Genomic DNA, 21221 nt, shown 5'->3' with positions numbered 1-21221 from the left:
TATTTTCTCTTGACCTTCAGTATTTAACTTCACAATAACTGTTAGGTTAAAATGTGCCTTCTGTAAGACAGCCCCATCAGCTAGGAAGGGTTCAAATAAGTTAAGACCCCGATGACTTAGCTATTGCATGTCTCAAGAAACTGCTTGCCAAGGTGATCAATCTTATTGTTCCCCAAGCTGACTTTTCAGCTCAGGAATTTTTCTCAACTAAAGGGAAGAGAAAGAAAGTCCTAATAAAAGGAAGATATGACTGACAAGTGCCATCCTATATATAGACATGCAAAGAGCCTCCAGATAGGCATGGAAAAGAGGAAGACAGCTCAGTCTTTGCCAACTTCTTTATTACTTGACAAGTGGGAATGATTAAGAGAACACCCTCACTTCCTGTGGGATCAAGTCATGAAGATGGACTCAGTTGTTGCTGACCACATCCCTTAAATATCAGCTCACCACCAGCTTGGACAGAGAGATCTATGTCCTGGTTTGATGTTATCATCCAGGGAATTAGCTCCTCAGCTGCATGATACGTCCTGTACAATAGAAGAGTGGTTGTGGATTGTTGTTTAAGCACAGATAATTTTTTTTAATGTTGCACCTTTATGCAGTAATGTCATAAATTAAACATTTCTAGTGGCCAAGGTGCAGGAACTGATCTTAATATTAACTATCCCAGGTGTCACGGACTCACAGGTCATGCCCACTCTTGGCCCTGTGCGATCCGTGGGGGGGTGCCCCTTTCAGTGAGACAGCCCTTCTTGGGAGTCCACTCTCTCCCGGGGTTAGGCCCCTCCACCTACCACTTCTCTGAGACCTTAGCACACCTGTTTCTCAACGTGGGCCCCCTCAGGGAGTCCACTTGCTCTGGACCCCCGGGGCCTCCACTCCCCGAAGGGGTTGATGCAACCCTGTTCTCTAGACTGGAGTGACTCTCAGCCAGCGTAAAACAGGAGGGTTTATTGAGCATTGAACACAGCACAGGAAACTCTCAGGGCTTCAGGCCTGGCCTCCCTCAGCACAGCACATCAAAGTCTCCCCTGCATCCAGGTGGGCTCTGCCTGCTCCCCCTCTCCAGTCCAGAGCCCCCCTGCATCCCAGCTGGGCATCTGATATCACCAGCCCCAAGCCCTACCTCTGTCCATTGTCTTCTCTCCAGGTAAACAGGGTTGTAAATGGGTGGCCTGGGCCTCCTCTCCTCTCTTCTGTCCTCTGGCCCTCTCTGGCTGATACCAGCTGGTTAGGTCACTGGGGTCCTCTCTTTACAGCCCATTGTCCTCCCACTGGCCAGAACCAGCTGCAACTCCTGAGCTGGGTCTCTGGGTCGTCAGGTCACCAATCGCTGGGGTGTCCAACCTCCAGGCCATCGGCTGGGGTCCCAAGTTCCCTCTCTGGTCCTCTACCCCACTGCCTGCACACAGTCCCTAGCTACCTCTCTTCCTGCACCCTGAGCTACCCCCTGCCTGCACACTGCCCCTAGCTACCTCTCCCCTCACCTCGTTAAACCAGTAACACCCAGGGACACTGAGTCCCACTCCTTCTGCATGCAAACCATTGGAAAAACAAGGAAAAAGAAGAAAATCCCCCACTTCGTCACACCAGGAACTCTGCATCCTAACCAGTTCTTGGATAAGTGTAGTGCTTAGTAAGAGGCTGTACCCTAGAGTTCCTTCCCCACTTTGAACTCTAGGGTACAGATGTGGGGACCTGCATGAAAGCCCCCTAAGCTTATTTCTACCAGCTTAGGTTAAAACTTGGTACTCTGCCACCACCAAGTGATTTGACAAGAAACAGGGAAAGGACCACTTGGAGTTCCTCTTCCCCCAAAATATCCCCCCAAGCCCTTACACCCCCTTTCCTGGGAAGGCTTGAGAATAATATCCTAACCAATTGGTTACAAAGTGATCAAAGACCCAAACCCCTGGGTCTTTGGACAATGGAAAAATCAGTCAGGTTCTTAAAAGAAGGATTTTATTAAAAAGAAAAGGTAAAAATAATCTCTGTAAAATCAGAATGGGAAATAACTTTACAGGGTAATCAGATTCAAAGAGCCCAGAGGAACCCCCTCTAGCCTTAGTTTCAAAGTTACAGCAAAACAGGGATAAACCCTCTAGCAAAGGGAACATTCACAAGTTGAGAAAACAAAGATAAACTAATACACCTTGCCTGGCTATTACTTACAAGTTGAAATATGAGAGACTTGTTCAGAAAGATTTGGAAAACATGGATTGATGTCCGGTCCCTCTTAGTCCCAAGAGTGAACACCAAAACAAAGAGCACAAACAAAAGCCTCCCCCACCCCCAAGATGTGAAAGTATCTTGTCCCCTTATTGATCCTTTGGGTCAGGTGTCAGCCAGGTTACCTGAGCTTCTTAACCCTTTACAGGTAAAAGGATTTTGGTGCCTCTGGACAGGAGGGATTTTATAGTATTGTATACAGGAGGGTTGTTCCCTTTCCCTTTATAGTTATGACAAGGCTAATAGTAGAAGTTATGTTTTGATCACTTGTCTTCAGGAGATGTATGGAGACTTATAAATACTAGCCCATAATAAGATTTAGTTAAGGTCTATTCCACACACACACAGGGTTGGCTCTACCATACACAGCAAAATAAGATGTTGCCTTTGGCAGCAGAGTTCGCCATACCAGTGTTGGATGATCTGTCTCTTCATTCAGTTTAAACATTTGCTTTTCTAAGTTGCTGGACTCCCACAATTCTTTTGTGATTTCCAGGTTACCAACGCCAGTTGACCTACAAGAGACAAGATGGTTCATACAGTGCTTTTGGCGAGAGGGACTCCTCAGGGAGTATGTGGTAAGTAAGTTGCTATTTAAAACAGAGTTAAAAATTCAATGTTTGCCAAATTTAAAAGGACATAATTGGCAAAAAGGACAATAACTTTCTATCTTGTGTCACACATAGCAGAGAGTAAAAATAATATTTAATGTGTAGAAGTCTGCTAATGCTCTACAGCTAAGTGTTTTGTGATCCCACATTAGATGGGTTTTGAGGATCAGGGACTGTTAAGATGTTAGTTAATGCATGTCCCTTTAAGGTTCAAAAGCTGTAGTTTGGAATCAGATTCTGTGCCATAGAACTGCACAGGCAGTGCATGACCTCAATAAGCACCTGCTTACTTGAAAACAGAACTCCACCCAGGCTGTGTTGGGGAGATGGCAGGGCGCCTCCTTCAGGGCAGGAGGGAGAGAATGGAACACATCTTTCAGTGGACTCCAGCTCCACCTGGATGGAACAGAACAGGATGGATGGATGGATTCCCCAGGAAATGTGTTGTGTTGGGGTAGTAGATGGAAGGTGTTCCAGTGTTCTCTAGAACACCCCCCATTCCCCAAGACTCTGCTTTACCTAAGTTAGCATTTACTTGACTAAATGCAGCACCTTAAACTAAAAAGTTTTCCATTTTGTTTATTTGCCTGCACTGTCACTCAATTTCTTCAGCTGCTCTGTATTTTCCTTTAGATTGACTTGCTCCATGAACTCATCTGAAAGGGAAGTAGAATTTCTGTGATGATGATGCTTAACTTCTTTAAAGATAATAAACTCTACTTTCATCTCAGAGCTGGCATCTCTTAGTCCCTAGATATAAAATATTGTAACTCACAATTACTTAACACTCGAAAAATCCCCTGCCAGGAAGCCTGCCTCCTACCCTCCCATTCCTGAGGGGCTTGTAAAATGAGTGATTCAGTCTCCCAAAACCAGCTGGAGTTCACACTTTTTGCATGTCAGAGGTTTAGAATTCTAAAAGCACTTCTTCTCTCTCTGCTTAAATCCTAATGCTCTACAGAGACAGACTTTAGCAGTGGTTTGAATTTCCAGTTGTTTTATTATCAGTAAGTAATTAAAATAGGGGAAATTACAATATTTTCGTTCTTGTCCATCTAGTATTATATCTGAATTGGTAATTGTACGCTTCTTATTTCAAAAGCTTGAGTCAGAGAGCAGCTAAACACCTGTACAAGAGAAATTAAGTCCACCCAATGACAATGTTGAGTCAAATTTTGGCTCTCTTTCTATTTATGATATCCTACAGCAGTGAGTTCCACAGGCTTAACTTGCTTTTGTTGTTTTTTTGTTGTTGTTGTTTTTAAATCTTTCTCAGTTTAAAATATGCTGCCTTTGAATTTCATGCAGTGTCCCTTTGTTTCGTGTATTATCCAGAAGGGTAAATAGTGCCCAGTTTATCTTCTTTACAGTCTACCCCATTCTTTTTTTTTATATTTCAATAGTGTCTCCTCTTTTAGATTTTTGAAACTATTTCCTAGATAGTGCTCTCTGTTCTTATTCTCAAGAACCTGCTGAATTTGTGTTTTCAGGCTAACAGCCTTTGTTCTCAAGTCCTTTGCGCAGTCTCGTGGGTTTATTTTCATCGATCCCAAGGAATTAACAGCTGCAAAGGACTGGATCATCCAGCACCAGAAGGAAGATGGCTCGTTCCCTGCTATGGGTAGAATATTAAATAAGGATATCCAGGTAAAAACTATAGAGACTTAGAATCATGCAATAAATGCATTTTTAGAATGTTACCAGGGTTGGAGGTAGTGTAATCTTATGGTTAATATGATTTTTGTGTTAAAGGGCTATGGTCCTATGGGAAAGAAAATAAAGAGGGGTTTCAATAAAACAGTATGCTAGGGCTTAGCTTTGTGCTACCCTTTGAGAATTCCACCATGGCACTTTGAAACTGCATCTCAACTATGAAGCTCAATGTCTCAGATGTGCTACCGGGCCATGGACCTGGCAGAAAGTTGCAAAGGGGAATTGAGTTTCAGAACTATAGGCTCACCAAGTACAAATGTGAAAGGGTCCTATGGCCTTAGCCTTTCTCATGGTTCCAATTTATTCCCTGCTTGGCTTCCAAAGTCCTCCCATGCAGCGCGCTGCTGTCCAATTTTCACCCAGTTGTTTTATGTTTATCACACTCCAGGGTGGAATCCATGGCAAGATCTCACTGACAGCATATGTGGTTGCAGCTCTGTTGGAGACGGGCATCACCTTTGAGGTAAAGGACTGAACAGCAGCCATTAAAATAGCTAAGAGTTTATTTCTTGTGCTGGGTTTTGAAAATTTCTTTTTTGTTGCTTGGCCTTGCCTTTTTTTGACCTGCAGCGACTTTGTCAACTGGTTCTGGAGGTGACAGACACCAGAGGCTGTGGTGGAGTCTTCCTGACTTATCTAGAGTGGAATGTCTCAAAATAATATTTTCTAAAGTTAGCCATGGAGATTCCTACAGCCTTGGATTGTCAGCTTGTGGCTTTTTCCAGAGGAGCAGAGCTGCTCTCTCTAAATCCTCTCCAGCAGCAGGCAGTTGTCTTCACATAAGTTGCTGAGCAGCTCAGAAAGGCAGTGAACACACTAAATAGGGATTTGTCTCTCTGCTCCTCTTTGTCCTGATCCTAATAGGTGGGTTTGCTGGCAGCCCCAGCCACGTTCATGAATTCCACAGCCTGTGATTCCTCAATTAGGCTATTTAAAATTATCAAATGTCTTAGAAAAGAGTCACTTTCCTGTGATGTAGTGGAATGTAAACTGCAGCAAAATGTTCACCTTTGCTGTAATGCAATTTCCTGGTGCTTAATCCAAGGCATATGTGTGGAGAGCCACTGCTTTCTATCACTCCAGAAGGGTAGGAGGCAGCCAGATCTCAGTGAATAGAAGATGTCTTGGATTGCCTATTAAATTAATCCTGAATCCCCTGTACTGTGTTACCTTTGTTAAATCCAGAAGGGGAAGCTGATTTACTATCTGAAGAGTGTTCAGTTGGATGTGTGAATGAGTTAATGGTCCTCAGTCCAATTTCTGTTGGATAAATAGCTTAGTCCAAAAACTACAGCCACAATTCCCTCGATTGCTGCTGGTTCTGGTAGATAGGCTGAAAATTGAATGTCCCTTGGAGACTGAACTCTCCTCTCACTTCCAAGAATAGGCATTTGCAGGGCAGTGTAAGGGCAGCGTATTCTTATTGATTTGTATTACAGTAGTGCCTACAACTCCACTTGTGCAACAAACACCTGCCCCAAAAAGTGTACTGTCTAAGTAGACAAGGCAAAAAAGGAAATAAAGACACAGAGAGGGGAAGCAACATGCCCAAGGTTGCACAGCAGATCAGTGGCAGAGCCAGGAACAGAAGCCCAGTCTCCTAACACTGACTCTTAATCCAGTGCCCTACCCACTAAACTATATGATCACCCCAAGTTTATAGAGCTGTTGCCTGTGCTGGACTTGTGTAGATAAATGGTGGATTTCACAGTCCCTTTCTGTCAAGCTGTCCCTACATTAGTAAAAAGAAAGACAAATATATCCCTGTTTCCTCATTCCAACAAAGAGGACAAGCTCTTATTGTTGTTTAACTCTGGAAGCCTTCTGCCATATCACTCCCCAATGTGAACTGGGTCCCATTTGATTCATTTAGGTCTTGTATGAGCAAGGTTCTAAAGATTCATTTTATATATAATATAAAAAGTGTGGGGTTAGTGCAGGGGTGACCAGACTTTCCCAAACTGAGCCCCACATGACCAACTTGCTAGGAGCTACAGAACTACAAAACCGAACAGATTGTCTCTTATGTTGAGGTGCATGCAGTGTGCTCGTAGCCTGGTACCAGTGAGGTGGGGCTTCTGGGCTGCACTCTAGAATTCTGCAGGCTACACTCTTTGGCTACCCAGACTTCAAATACTGGACAAAGTGAGTTCCCCAAACCCTTCTGGAATCTCTGTAGATTGCATGTTGGAGTCTGCTACTGATCTCACACTCTGTCTTTCTCTGGAGCCTGTTTGTGATCAAAAGAGCTGAGCCAAGCATTCCCTGTGGGGAGGGAATGACAATAAATATGTTTATGAATCTGATACCGTGTGTCTCTGTAGAGAGAAAGCTTTGTTTAGTGTGCTGTTGATTGCCTGTTCAGGCATAAAGCACCGTTTTTAAGAGGATTTTTAAGTGCCCAGAGGAGCCATGAGGATCTCTTCAGAAAACCTTTGTGACTGATTCATAGATTCATAGACGTAAGGTCAGAAGGGACCATTATGGTCATCTAGTCTGACCTCCTGCACAATGCAGGCTACAGAATCTCACCCACCCACTCCTGTAACAAATGCCTAACCTATGTCTGAGTTATTGAAGTCCTCAAATCGTGGTTTAAAGACCTCAAGGTGCAGAGAATCCTCCAGCAAGTGACCTGTGCCCCATGCTGCAGAGGAAGGCGAAAAACCTCCAGGCCTCTGCCAATCTTCCCTGGAGGAAAATTCCTTCCCGACCTCAAATATGGCGATCAGTTAAACCCTGAGCATGTGGGCAAGACTCACCAGCCAGCACCCAGGAAAGAATTCTCTGTAGCAACTCAGATCCCACCACGCTGTACTCAGCGTGCTGTAGAGCCGTGCTTTGCAAAGCTCTCAGAATAAGGGCCCAAGCCTGCAATGTGCTGTGCACCCTTTATTCCCGTTAGACTCAGTGGGAGTTGAGGGCACTCAGCAGTGTGCAAGATCTGATCCTGAAAGTGCTAAAGGAGTAAGGCGCCACCCCCTCTGCTGCAACTCCCCTTTATGGGAAAGATAGGGCAGGCTGGGATGTTCTCTCTAGGCCATTTCTAAGTCAGATAGCCCCACAAGTCCAAGTTTATGACAATCTGGTGGTTTCCCTAGGGGAGATCTGCAAGTGTTACTAATGATCTGAGCTAGGAAATGAGGAAGGAAGAAGGTAAGTGTCAAAGGGCAATTACATCAAATCCAATTAAATTATTTCTATAAATTGTTAGAGCCTTGTTCCTGCATGGTGAGTTTATTGGGAGAGTTAATAAAACATGTCTGCCAGCTAAGGTGACCCTGGGAATATTGGCCTTCATTATCATCAGGTATCTACTAGATGCTCTGGAGCAGGGGTAGGCAACCTGTGGCAAACGTGCCGAAGGCGGCACGCGAGCTGGTTTTCAGTGGCACTCACACTGCCCAGGTCCTGTCAACTGGTCTGGGGGACTCTGCATTTTAATTGAATTTTAAATTCAGCTTCTTAAACATTTTAAAAGACTTATTTACTTTGCATACAACAATAGTTTAGTTATATATTATAGACTTAAAGAAAGAGACCTAAAAATGTTAAAATGTATTACTGGCACACGGAAACTTAAATTAGAGTTAATAAATGAAGACTCGGCACCCCACGTCTGAAAGGTTGCTGACCCCTGCTCTGGAGTGTCAGGGACCCAATTAAATGTACAGCAGAGACTTCATTGCTATTAAATATCTCTGCTACCTGTGCTGAGTTCTACAGGGGAATGAAGCCTCTTCAGCATTAGGGGAACAAATATGTCTCAGCAACATTAATATCTGAATCTTTCTTACTGTGGTGTTAGTCCCCATTTTTTTTAACCCTGGAGTCACAGCCCTACTTAGGGAAAGGAAGGGGCCAGTCGGTTCTGTACCACACAGAGCAAAGTGCATGTTCACACTGCTTCCCTAATGGGCACAAGGCCATGAGAAATGTAGCAATCTCAGCTCTGGAGATGCAGGTGCTAGTAATATGGCTGGTCTCTTTCCTGCTCCCCCCCCATTTAGGAAGAAAAAGCAGCAGTTGCCAAAGCAAAACACTTCTTGGAGTCCAACTTGTATTCTGCAGAAGACCCCTACACCACAGCCCTGACTGCATATGCCCTGACTCTTCTGCACAGTCCCTCTGCTGCAGTGATGTTGCGGAAAATGAACAGCATGGCCATTATGCAAGGTACTGTGCACCTGAGGGTCAAGCTGGTATGCCCCTCAAATAACTTCTATTGCTCTGAGGCTTCTCAGACAATGTACTCAGTACAGGCCTCCCCGGGGCAGTTATGGAAACAAGCTAACAGCGTTTGCCAGCTAGAACAAGTGATCTCAGTTATCAGCCTGGGGAGGATATATCCTCTGAGATGAGGGCTTCCTCATAACATGAATGGACCTTTATAACATAGTTCTCCTGATTCTCAGGATACAGGGCAAAGTCTTTCAGCTGCAGGCATTGGTTTGACTCCACCTTCCCTAGCTTCTAGCAGTATTGGTATGAGTGGCCTCTGCTGTGAGCAGTGTAAGTGCACCAGAGACTGCAGTGACACTATGTGACATTTAGCATCCTTCTATGATGCTACTAAACTTGATCAGTGAAACAAGATCTGATTCCACAGATGGCTCCTCAGAATGCAAAATTCAGCAGCCTGTCAGCATTAATCCTCTGTTTCCTTCCACCCCCAGCCAAAATAAATCCCTCTTTACAAATTGTTGTTGAGCACCAACAATGTAGTTAGCACTGTATGTAACCCAGAGGAATTCACAGTCCCTGCCCCAAGGAGCTTACTCTGTAAATGGAGTGGCAATGCAATACAGGAGGTGGTTTGGTTTTACAGCAAATATGTGGCAGCAGAGTTTGAGTCTCCCCATGTCTAGGGACTAGCTTTAACTTCTTTACTGCTTTACCATTCTAGATGGCTTTACACACTGGAGCTTAATGGGGACTCTGGTTACTGATGAAGATACATTCATGGGATTTAACGATGGGCTTTCTCAATCAGGTACCCCTGTTTGTGGTTATTTATGATACTCCTGTTGGGGGAAAGACTGGGATTATTCTCTGTTTTATATAATGCCTGCAGTGTGTTAACTGCTTTTCAGGTAGGTAAGAAGGGAAGGTCCCTGCCCCAAGGAGTTCACATTGTGAAGGCAAAGGAAATGGGGTGCAACAAAAGTCCAGTGATTGAGTGATTGTTAGTTGCATGTTTTTTATAATACACTCTAATGTCCCTTTCACCCTCCTTATGTCTGTGTTGTTAACAATTCAAGAAAGGAGCAGGAGAAGGTGGTTGCCAGACATTAAGAGAACTAGGAGGTGCAGAACCGGGTGTGGTCCATTCATTCCTGGCATTTCAGCCCATGTTGTCTCACCAGCTCTCCATAAAGCTTCATAGGAGATGGTGAATAAAATGGAGGAGAGCATTGAGCCTTATGGGACTCCTCAAGGGAGGAGTCATTTGCCATGGGAAATTAGAAGTCAAATATACTTAAATTTACAGTAACAGCTGTTTGGCCTGGGATTTTCAAAGGAGCCTAAGAGTGAGGTGCCCAGTTTCCATTGACAGTCGATGGGAGTTGGCCATCTAACTCCCTTAGTCTCCTTTGAATATGCCAGCACTAATAATTAACTATTTAAAACCCCAGGCTCCACTATCAAGAGTAATCATTGGGCCGGGTCAAAAAAGACCATGGCTCTGCATGAAAAGTCCCATGACAGAGATGCAGAGTCAGCCATGCAGCTTGGGTGGCATGTATGGGGAAAGGGAGACAGAGTACATTTGTCTAGGGGCTAAAAGTCAAGCAGAAGGAGCTGTGATCTAATGTGCCAGAGGAAAGATGAGATTGGAAGCTGACACGAGGCCCATTTTGGAAAATGCCTGATGTAATTTGGGTACAGACATTTTTCACTGCTTCATTTGTCTCTTTCTGTCTTGGACTCTCTAGAACCTAAAGATTTTTTTAGCTTGTGAATCTACAGAGAGGTGATATCTAGCTCAGCCCAGTTTCCCTATGCCAGACATGGGTTTGATTGTTTTCCCTTTCAGTTGTATCTGCAGAAGTGGAAATGACAGCCTATGCACTGCTGACATACACGCTCCTGGGAGACGTGGCCTCTGCACTTCCAGTGGTTAAATGGCTGTCGCAGCAAAGAAATGCACTTGGAGGATTCTCATCCACTCAGGTGAATTCCTGTCAGTTTGTGTAATTTCAGTACAGAAATATGTGCCAATGCAAATTGACTGATTTGGGATTAATCTGGGTTAGGTTTCACTCTGGAATCTAAGAGTCGTGCTAAATCCTGGGGCAGAGAATACCTCACAGTGCTTTTTATCTTGCCTTTTGGGTGTGAGCAGCATGGGGTGAACTTGAATGTCTCTCTCACTTTCTCTGAGACTTCTGAGGGAGGAAGAGGTGCAGGGAGAGGGGAATGATGCAATTCCATTTACTGTTTAAGCAAGTGCAGAGGAAACCTGAGCTGTCAGATGCTAATGAGTGTACAGCACGTTGCTAGTTTATAAAGTAGATGCTCCTTGGTTCTTCATTAACTGTTTTTTCTTCCCCAATCCCGTAGGATACTTGTGTAGCTCTGCAGGCTCTGGCTGAATATGCCATTCTTTCTTATGTTGGAGGAGTCAACCTTACCATTTCCCTGGCTTCCACTAATTTAGACTATCAAGAGACTTTTGAGCTTAACAAGATGAATAAGAAGGTTCTCCAGACTGCAGTGGTAAGTGGGTGCCTGAACAGATGCAACTTCCTCTGCTTTAATGTTACCAGTTTCCCAAAGCGACCTGAATTTGGGTACTGTTTTGTAACTCATATAATTTCAGTGGTGGTGGGGGGGGGAATGGGCTGGATATTGTGAAATCTCAAGATTTTCTGCCCAACCTCTGATGGGAGAAGCAGCAAATACTCAGTTATGAGAGCATTCTTCATCATAACGGATGCCTGGTGTTTGGTTTGGGACAATTACCACTGGCTGCTTGCGTTAAATATAGGGACTGAGGAAGAATCTGCCATTTTTGTTCTGATTTTATATGGTTGCATGTAAACTGGAATGCTCTATCACATAGAGAGTAAAACCAAGGCTGACATGTCTTAACTGTGGATTCTCTTATGCTTGTCCCTAGATCCCCAGCATTCCCACTGGGCTGTTCGTAAGTGCCAAGGGCGAAGGCTGCTGTCTGCTGCAGGTAAGGGTGCTGCCGGGCTGTGTAAAGAAGCTGAGAATGTTAAATTTAAACAGGCAAGACAGTCTATTAAACATTAATTTATTTCCAACCTCTTCCCCCCAGTGATGAATTGGCATGGAGAGCCAATAAATAATCCTCCCTAAGCCTTTGCTATGTCTGTTTCTCATGTCTCAAGGAGGGTGGTACATGAAGGTGTGACTAGAAGTGACTGGGGTGACATTTGAAAGTGAATATTTAGGCTGAATGTCAGGGAATGCTTCCTGATAGGGAGATGTCAAGCTGTGGGATAGTTTTATAAGAACAGCCATACTAGCCAGATCCATCTAGCCAGTATCCTGTCTTCTGACAGTGGCCAATGCCAGGTTCCCCAGAGGGAATGAACAGAACAGGTAATCATCAAGTGATCCATTCCCTGTCGCCCATTCCCAGCTCTGTCAAACAGAGGCTAGGGACACCATCCCTGCCCATTCTGGCTAATAGCCATTGATGGACCTATCCTCCATGAATTTATCTAGTTCTTTTTAGAACCCTGTTATAATCTTCGCCTTCACAACATCCTCTGGAAAAGAGTTCCACAGGCTGACTGTGTGTTGTGTGAAGAAATACTTCCTTTTGTTTGTTTTAAACCTGCTGCCTATTACTTTTATTTGGTGACCCCTAGTTCTTGTGTTATGAGAAGGAGTAAATAACACTTCCTTATTTACTTGCGCCACACTAGTTATGATTTTATAGACCTCTATCATATCCCCCCTTAGTCATCTCTTTTCCACGCTGAAAAGTCCCAGTCTTATTAATCTCTCCTCATATGGAAGCCATTCCATACCCCTAATCATTTTTGTTGCTATTTTCTGAACCTTTTCAAATTCCAGTATAAGAGATTATAAGAAATTCTCTTTGGTAAAATCTCCCATCTGTACACATTAGTGTAGGTTTGGCAGTTGGAATGTCATTGTGAGCAGTGGTGTTACTGATGCAGGATGTTACTAGTAAATTGCTCGAGGTCCCCCACAAAATGTATGAGAGTCTGGTCTCTGCTTTCGTCTCTCTGGAAGAGTCTGGTGATGCTGCAGGGTCTAAATTATGCTTTTAGTGCTTCACAGTCAATGGCACTACAACCAGACCTGATTTTCCCCCCCTTTGCTCCAGATTGATGTCACTTACAATGTGCCTGACCCTGTTGCTAAACCAGCTTTCCAGCTTCTGGTTAACCTGAAAGAGCCCAAATCAGAATGTCATCGGCAAACTCAGCACCCCCTACGGCCCCTCTCTCCAGATGAGAATCGCTCAGAAGCCTCCCACAGAGATCGGGCACTGGTGGATGATGATGACCCAGCTTCTGATCAAGATCACCAGGAATACAAAGTGATCCTGGAGACGTGCACTAGGTAGTGAAATCCCTTTATTTCTTTCAATATGGCTCTCTGTACAGGTTGGCTAGGCTTGTTATCAGCAGATCCTTCCACTAGTCCTTCCATTGCAAACCATTCCCAGATGTTCTTCCAGTGAGAATTGCATCCTGTCCCTACATCTATGGAGGTTTATAATGTGTTTTGATGGGCTACATACTGTTATACTATTCTTGCTGTGTTGTCCTTTTCTAAGATCAAGTAAGACGGAACAACTCAGGTTTTACTTGTCCTAGTAGTCTCACTCGAATTGCTCAGGTGTTGAAGCCAGAATAACAGGTAAGATAGCTTGTGTCTGAGGCACTCATTAACAAATACCAAGTGTTAGGAGTTGCAAATAAAGATAGGCAGGGAGGGTTTATTATTGGAATGGTTCCATTAATAATTTAAACTGATTCAATAGGACACATGATTAAGACATTTTTTATCTGATTTTATTTTTATTTTTTGCCTTTTCTCTCACTCTACCCCTTTGAAACTGATGTTTTTTCTTACTTAAACTACTTTACCTCCCTGGAGTGTGCACATTGGTTTGTTTTTGCAGTACGCCCATGAGAGCTGGGCTGTGCATACCTCCTTGATATTGTATGGTTACCCATGAGTGCTTGGTTGCTGGCTTTGATATTTTTAGTTTATAAGCACTTTTTGAGAGGAGGAAAAACATGCACAAAGAATTTACCAATTTTTGTATAGAAAGGAGGTGACACTTGGAGACTACCAGCTCTGATTAAGCCTTTATATATTTATTATTGTCTCTTACAAAACCTGAAGAAAACAGACTAAACCATCTCATTACATCAGGTGCAAAAGAAAAAGTTCCAGAACATTTTCCACGGCTATATTAATGAAAGATTCCTTAGAAACCTAAAGGAGTTAGGTAATCCCAGTTAGGTAATTCTACATGAAACATGGCCATGGTTTTATAAATATTATTGACTTGACTCTAATTTAATGTTTATTTGAGTTGCTCAGGCTAGTCTGTTCAGTTTTGGATACAGAAACTCTAACAAAAGATGCTGGTTGCCATGGTATCAGTTTGGAATCCAATTTCTGGTATGGCTCTGTAGTCACTATGGTAACAGTGCAGTCTGTGAGATTATTTGGTTGACATGGTTCCCCAGAGCTGACTATTTATCTGCTTGTTTCTTATTAAAGAATGTTAGAAATTAGTTAGAAAAAAATGTCTGGAGTGATACCAACACACACTGGTTTTCATCCGTAGAACTCAAAATGTTTTGTAAAGGCTGTCAGCAGCGTTATCCCCATTTTATCGATGGGGAAACTGAGGTATGGGGAAGAGGAAGAGGCTTGCCTGTAGCGTTACATTGAGTGAGTTGCAGGGACAGGAAATAGAACCTCACTCTCCTGACTCTTTCCTGTGCTGAATCAACCAGACTTTCACCCCAAGCTTGAAATCCTGCCCCTATTGTCAACAGATTGCTTTGGTTTCAAGGAGGTTGTGTTAGGGCAGACTGAAGGGAAGGGAAGCCCAGAGCGAGAGTGAGGAGGCATTTACAAATGTCAAAGTGCACAGCAGATAAAACTGAAAATTCCCCAAATCTTCATAAGTCTCTTGCATTTCCATTTCTGATATGCCAGGTGCTGGGGTTCTAGCAGTTAAAGAATTATCTGGTCTGGATGCCCTAAATCACAGCAGCAGCAGCAGCAACAGCACAGTCACTCAGTGCCTCATTATAGCAATGGGAATGTCTGTGCTTCCCTGTCTGCTGCCACCTCCTCCCTGCCAAAGAGTTAAACACAGATATTGGATACAGTCCTGAAAACAATCTGTCAGAGTGACTCCAAACAAAGATAGGACTCTGTCGTCTCTAAGCTCACCAAACCCTTCTTTCTGGCTCTTATGCTATGTTGTTGGCAGTCATGATGTTAATGAATGCCAAGGACCCATTAAATCCCCAGGTCTGGCCCCACATAGACTTGCATTTCACAAGCCAGCTTTATGCCTCCCTCTAGCAGCAATGTCTGAGTGGCAATCAGCTCAGGTCTTACTGCCCCTTGCACCTTCCACTGCCACATTTTGCTGGGGACCCTGAAAATTGTCTGGTCAGTTCTGTGTAACCACAAGAGCCTGTCCAGGTTCTTTAGCAAACTCTCCTTAGCTCAGAGGTTTTCACCTGCTGCTTTGCCCTCTCAGCACTGGGAGCTGTGGGTTTATAGTCAGTGGAAGAAGGGGGCATTTCTCAGGCCTGTTGAATTAACTGGTATCTCTGTAACTGCACCAGTATCTTACCAGATAGAGTGGTTCCAGTGCCAGCTCTGCTTTGCACTCATGCAGCACATTTGTGTGAGGGATTTGCACTAGTGTAGCTACATCATGTGGTTACTTAATGTCGGCAGGCCCTGACTCTGCTATTGCATGAGCATCTTGTGGGGAGGCAAGTTTGAAAGGTTCTTCATCTGTTCATTGAAGATGTCTGTAACTAAGGAAGCTGCCTTGTATCAACACAACCTTTCTGCTGTCATTTCTGAAACTTCTGCCATGGGAATTGCTGGAGCAAAGACAGAAATTTGAGAGGAAGCCCAGTCTGCGGAGATCGAAGTCTTGGACAACAAACAAAAGCAAATGAGATCTTCCCTCCTCCTGAGTCTCCCAGTAAAGATGCTCTTTAACTTCCCCTGTAGAGCTTGAACGGGTGGCATTTATAAGGATAGCAATGGGAATGCATCAAGCTTGAGTTGTTACACAAGAGGGAAATTGTTTATTTTGAGGAGCCAAGTGCTCAGATGGAGTCCTTGGGACATTTCCTTTTTGGGGTGAGACTGAATGAATATATGAATTTAGAGAAAAGAGAGTGCTCTACTGGAACAGGAAATGACACTTTCTCTCTGAGGAGTTAGCTGGGTCTAAATCATAATTGCACCAGTCTTCTTGTTGCAATAGTGCCACTGCTTCCATGCAGTGAGGAATTGAAATCAATGAGCATCTGCCCTCTTTGTAACATACAATGGATTGGAAGGATTCTCCTCCATCTGCTTGTGATTTACCATAGAAATATGAGGAATGACAAGCTTTGTTTTCTCTGACTTTGCTGGAGGCCTCATTGATGTTGCAGAGGATGATGCGCATAGTGAGCTCTCTCACATTATTTGAACAAGTCAGAGTGTTTGACTGTAAGCTCTTTGGAGGAGGAACCATCTTTTTTTCTGTGTTTGTACAGCACCTAGCACAACAGAGTCCTGGTTCATGGCTCAGGCTCCTGGACACTACAGTAGTACAAATAATTATTAATAATAATCATAATAACAAAGACACTCTCTTCCCTAGGTGTCAATTAGGCATTGGAATGAATTGGATGTTTACAAAATACCAATTTTAACTTGACTAAAAATCTTCCCTTCCACATTGTGCATTTTTTGCTCTTTTGTGATGTGATATGTCCCTAATTCTCCAGTCACCATAGAGTCCCCCAGAGTAGACAGGATCCAAATTCATATGATAAAAAGCAAAGGGAAAAAAACACACCCATTTGCTTTCCCCTCTGCAGTCACCTTTAAGATGTAGCTCAGTGTTTCAGTTCAGCCCCTTGGTTTACTGGGCTTCAGCACTTCCCCTCAAATGAATTTTAGCCAACAATGTCTCCACCTCGGAACAAGGTTTCCTAACCAACTGTTTATAGAAAGTTCTGGACGAGCAGGATTGGCTGGCTTGGGACCTGGTAATGGGATATTAATTCCTTTAACCCTAATTAACCACTTCCAGCCCCAAAGGCCATGTTGGGGAAAGGCCATTTGGCGTCTTGTGTGTCCTCATCTCACTTGGCACTAATCAGTATCCTCATTGGCACACACAGCAGAGAAGCCAAGGACTAAACTGGCTATGGAGGCTTAACCAGCCTGTCACCTCTGCTGGGCAAAGCACTTTGGCAGTGAGGAAGCTGGCATTGCCTCTGTCCATGCCATACCTGTTCTTTTCTAACCATGGGAGCTCATTCTCTAAGGATACGTCTACACAGCAAATAAACAAAACAAAAACCTACGGCAGCAAGTCTCAGAGCCTAGGTCAGCTGACTCTGCCTCGTGGGGGTTGCATTACAGGGGTAAAAATAGCAGTGTAGATGTTCCTGATTGTACTGGAGCCTGGGGACATAGACCCTCCAGCCCGAATGGGAGTGTCTACAATGCTATTTTTAGCCCCATAGTGCAAGACCAAATCAGTTGATGTGGACTCTGGAACTCGCTGCCGCAGGGTTGTTTTTTTGTTTTGGTTTGGGTTTTTTTTGCTGTGTAGATGTGCCCGTAGGCACTTTTCATGTATATCACATTGAGCCCAGTGTGTCTCTGCATTTCCTTTAAGATATGGCAATGCTTTTTTATTTACAGAACCGCAGATAAAGCCCAGAGCCTTGCAGTTTATGTTTGTGACACTCAGTAAGGGCTTTGGATTGTATCATTAAGTTGAGCAAGTGGTGACCCTCAGGCTGAGTTATTCCATGTAGAGGTGGCTGAATTTCCATCTTGTCCAGGGTAACAAGACATCACAAGTGCTATGGGCATTATCTGAAGCAAGTCTGTGTATTTTTAATTACCCATTACCATGATATCTAAGTGCAGGGCTGAGGAGAGGGATTCAGAGGCCCAGTTAGTGCCTACGATGCCCCCCCATCCACAAAAGTGGGTCTGTGCAGAGCTGCTGCATGTCTGAGCTACCTTTCTGCATTGTTTCTTGTTTGTAATATACGTCGCACATGTGTGCCAAGGTCACCAATCCAGGCACTACTCTTTCCAGGGCCGGCTTTAGGCCGATTCGCCCGATTCCCCGGAATTGGGTCCCATGCCTAAGAGGGCCCTGTCCCAGAGCCCTGCGCCTTAGGCGCCTTTTTGAATTTTTTTTTTTTTTACTCACCCGGTGGTGGTCTGCTCTGGGGGTCTTCAGTGGCATTTTGGCGGCAGGGGGTCCGCTCCGGGGTCTTTGGCAGCATTTTGGTGGCAGGGGATCCGCTCCGGGGTCTTTGGCGGCATTTTGGTGGCAGGGGGTTTGTTCTGGAGGTCTTCGGTGGCATTTCGGCGGTGGGGGTCCTTCGGTGCCATGGAAGACCCAGAGCGGAACCCTGCCGCTGAAGTGCCACCAAAGTCCCGGACCGCTGCCAGATATTCGAATCAGACCCCGCAGTTAATAAAGCCAGCCCTGGCTCTTTCTTATGCCTTAACCCATTCCCAGCAGGCCACTCGAGGGAGAAGCAGAAGTATTTCCTCCCACAAGGGGCCATTTTCCTCTGTCAGCAGCGCACTTGCCCAGTGATGTCCAATAATTAATAATTAGTCTAGTGGCCCTATGATAGACTGTATCCTTCTCCTCCTTGTCCTCTTCTGCCTGCCTTCCCACATCTCTTTGCTCTCTAGGCTGCACTTAATTTTTGGCTAGCAAAAGCAGAGAGGAGTGTGATGTTACACTCCATATTCTTTATGGAAATATGCTTATAATATGGATATAACATAACTGAAATATACTTTATGCAAGATGGGTCTTGTAAGGTATCCTTGGAAAGGCTATGATTTACTGGGATGTGATTATCCAATTTGTATGCATGTATCATGTCTGTATCTAAAGTTAGGAATATGGACTATGTAACAATTACAACTGGAGGTGTATTGGGAAGACACTCACCAGAGGAGAAGGCCATTAAATTTGATGAGCCATCAGGAAGGAACAACAAAACCATGAAGATACTAATCTCTCTCCCTCCTGGGAGGCATGGGGGTCAGAGGGGGGAATTAACTGTGACACTACTCAGTCAGGTGGTCTTGTCACCTTACACTAAATATTACCTGAGACTTTTTGTAACTTTCCACTGGAAGGGAATCGGGGGGGGCAAGTTTGGGAAACAAAGGATTCCCTCCTTATGTAAATCCTATTTAAAGGTGGGAAGGAAAGCAAACGGGACTCCTCCTCTCCATGGGCTGTTTGCCCAAGAGTGCTAAAGCCACCTGAAGGGAAGGCGGCGGTGGGGGGGAGTCCAAACTCAGACAGGGGTCCAGTCTGAAAAGAAATATAACTGGAATTCTGAACCACAGAAACTTTGCAACCTGACTAAAATAATATTTAGGATAAGAAATTACATTTTATAACCTTACGTTTTTTAAGTATATTGATCTTAGCTTGCGTACTGTTTTATTTGCTCAGTAATCTGCTTTGTTCTGTCTGTTATCTCTTATATTCACTTAAAATTCACCTTCTGTAGTTAATAAAAGTTGTTTTGTTTATTATTAAACCCAATTTCTGTAATTTCTAAGGGGGGGCAAGAAGTAGTGCACATCTCTCCACATTGAGGAAGAGGGTGAATTTTATGAGCTTGTGCTGTACAAATATTTCTATACAGTGCAAGACAGTAGTATTTTGGGTTTGTCTCCCAAAAGGGGTGGGCACGTGAGTGCTGGGGGAGGGAGCCCTCTCACACAGAGCTGACTTCAGTCTGTGTCTGCAGTAGGGTGTGGCTCTACGTGTGTGTGTGTGTGTGTGTGTGTGTGTGCGCGCACGCGCTGCAAGAGGCTGGAGAGCCTAATTCAGCACAGCAGGGAGAGGGAACCCAGGTTGATTGTGCAGGGGAGGCTCAGTTAAACCCCAGCATATCAGATGGCATCCCAGAAGTGGGGTCCAACCTGTCACAAGGAGCATTTATAAAACTAAAGAGAATGTGGCTTTTAGCAAGCCCTTCATTTGGGATTAGGTATCCTTTTCTCCTAGACCCTGTGTGTAACTTTTCTTTGAAAGCTTCTGTCTCAAGTCTGCTTCATCCTCAACTGCTCCAGGTATGGTTTAACTCAGGTCCTGACTTTATTCTCTCTTTTTATCCCCCTGGGAAGGTGGCTGCATTCGGGATCGTCAAACATGGCTGTCTTGGAGGTGCCCTTGTTCTCAGGTTTCCGAGCAGATATTGAGAGCTTGGAGCAGGTAAGATGTTGTGATCAGAGTGCGGAGCATGTGCTTAGGGTTGGCCTTGGCTCGTTCATTAGCAGGGATTCCCTTTGCGGTGCTTGCAGAGGTAAATGCCATATTATGTGAGAAGAGATGTAATTAAAATCAGAGGGTTGGAGATTTCACTTGTCAGAAAATATTTATCTGAAGTGGGAAAACAGATGTTCTGAGTAAGATTAACAAATTTACCTAACTCAGCCAAATAAGCCTTTATTACTGTGCATGGTTCATGGTAATTAAATGAGACTCATTTGGAAAAGCTGAAGTGAAAATGTGCTCCAACAGGAGCTGTTTATGGCTTCTTAGGGGCTGTATTATCTTTAACATCTGGATTCTATTTCACTGGAGGCTCTGTGTCTTGGAATCTTTTTTTCTGGGAGAACATCATGTTTATTGCAAGCCAAACTGAGGTGGACAGAATGTGCCTCTTGCCCAGCCAGCCCTCTAGAAGGGAGGAACTACAGTCTTCAGATTCGCTTTAGGCTTTGTTGCAGCATTACGCTGTTTTCATTGCTTTTTTATATTATAAATAAAATTGTTAGTGATGCTCTATCTGAAGAGAGAAAAGAAACTAACATGCTATCTCTGAGAAACAGCAAAAGAGCTAATCAGGAATTTCTCTACACAACAGACCTCTTCCTTTAATGGCCTTGTCTTTTCTGTGGGGGGAAAAAAGCTGTGTTCATAACTCAAGTTAACTAACACGGTACAATTCTAGTGAAGACAAGACAGTTTAATTTGACTTACTAACTCACATGAAGACTACATACTGCCTTGTCTTCACTACGATTGTACCTCAAGTTAGTTAACTTGAGTTGAGACTGCATCTTTTTCCCCCCCAGTGAAGATGAAGCCATTATGTGCATCTTCAGAGGGCTGCAGTTTGAGTCAAAACTTGCCCTCAGATACTCACACATAACTGCCAGTGAAGCCAGTGAGATTGTTTGTTTGTTAGTGTCTGAGAATAGAATTTGACCTTTTATGTATTAGGGGAGCATGTACACTTGTTTTTGTGCAGATATATGTGCCTATGATGCGTGGAGCATTTACTTTAAAAGAAAATGGAAAAGGTTTTGTCAATATGGGTAGCAGGATACAGTGTGTGTGCACCCTTGGAATCCCCAATCTGCTGTGTTTTA

At 44.0% G+C, this 21221-nt stretch overlaps 1 protein-coding gene across 18 annotated transcripts in view; it reads left to right on the top strand.

Annotated features, from left to right (window-relative positions):
- The window catches only part of CPAMD8 (C3 and PZP like alpha-2-macroglobulin domain containing 8), a 122797-nt gene that overhangs the window by 49813 nt on the left and 51763 nt on the right, over positions 1 to 21221 (top strand). For all 18 annotated transcript variants that reach the window (XR_005591398.1, XR_005591393.1, XR_005591394.1 and 15 more), the window contains exons 27-36: positions 2729 to 2810; positions 4334 to 4490; positions 4945 to 5019; positions 8567 to 8732; positions 9463 to 9549; positions 10594 to 10730; positions 11121 to 11276; positions 11680 to 11742; positions 12889 to 13127; positions 19971 to 20058. Coding sequence is in view for 9 of the 18 variants with exons in the window: in XM_039515401.1 (XP_039371335.1) it covers positions 2729 to 2810; positions 4334 to 4490; positions 4945 to 5019; positions 8567 to 8732; positions 9463 to 9549; positions 10594 to 10730; positions 11121 to 11276; positions 11680 to 11742; positions 12889 to 13127; positions 19971 to 20058 (1250 nt within the window). In the remaining 9 variants the exon portion in view is untranslated. The remainder of the gene's footprint in view (positions 1 to 2728; positions 2811 to 4333; positions 4491 to 4944; positions 5020 to 8566; positions 8733 to 9462; positions 9550 to 10593; positions 10731 to 11120; positions 11277 to 11679; positions 11743 to 12888; positions 13128 to 19970; positions 20059 to 21221) is intronic.

Source organism: Mauremys reevesii, linkage group 26 (assembly GCF_016161935.1).
Source record: "Mauremys reevesii isolate NIE-2019 linkage group 26, ASM1616193v1, whole genome shotgun sequence".
NCBI lineage: Eukaryota > Metazoa > Chordata > Testudines > Geoemydidae > Mauremys > Mauremys reevesii.
Note: the sequence above shows the minus strand (reverse complement) of the source record. Positions and strands in the feature narration are given on the sequence as shown.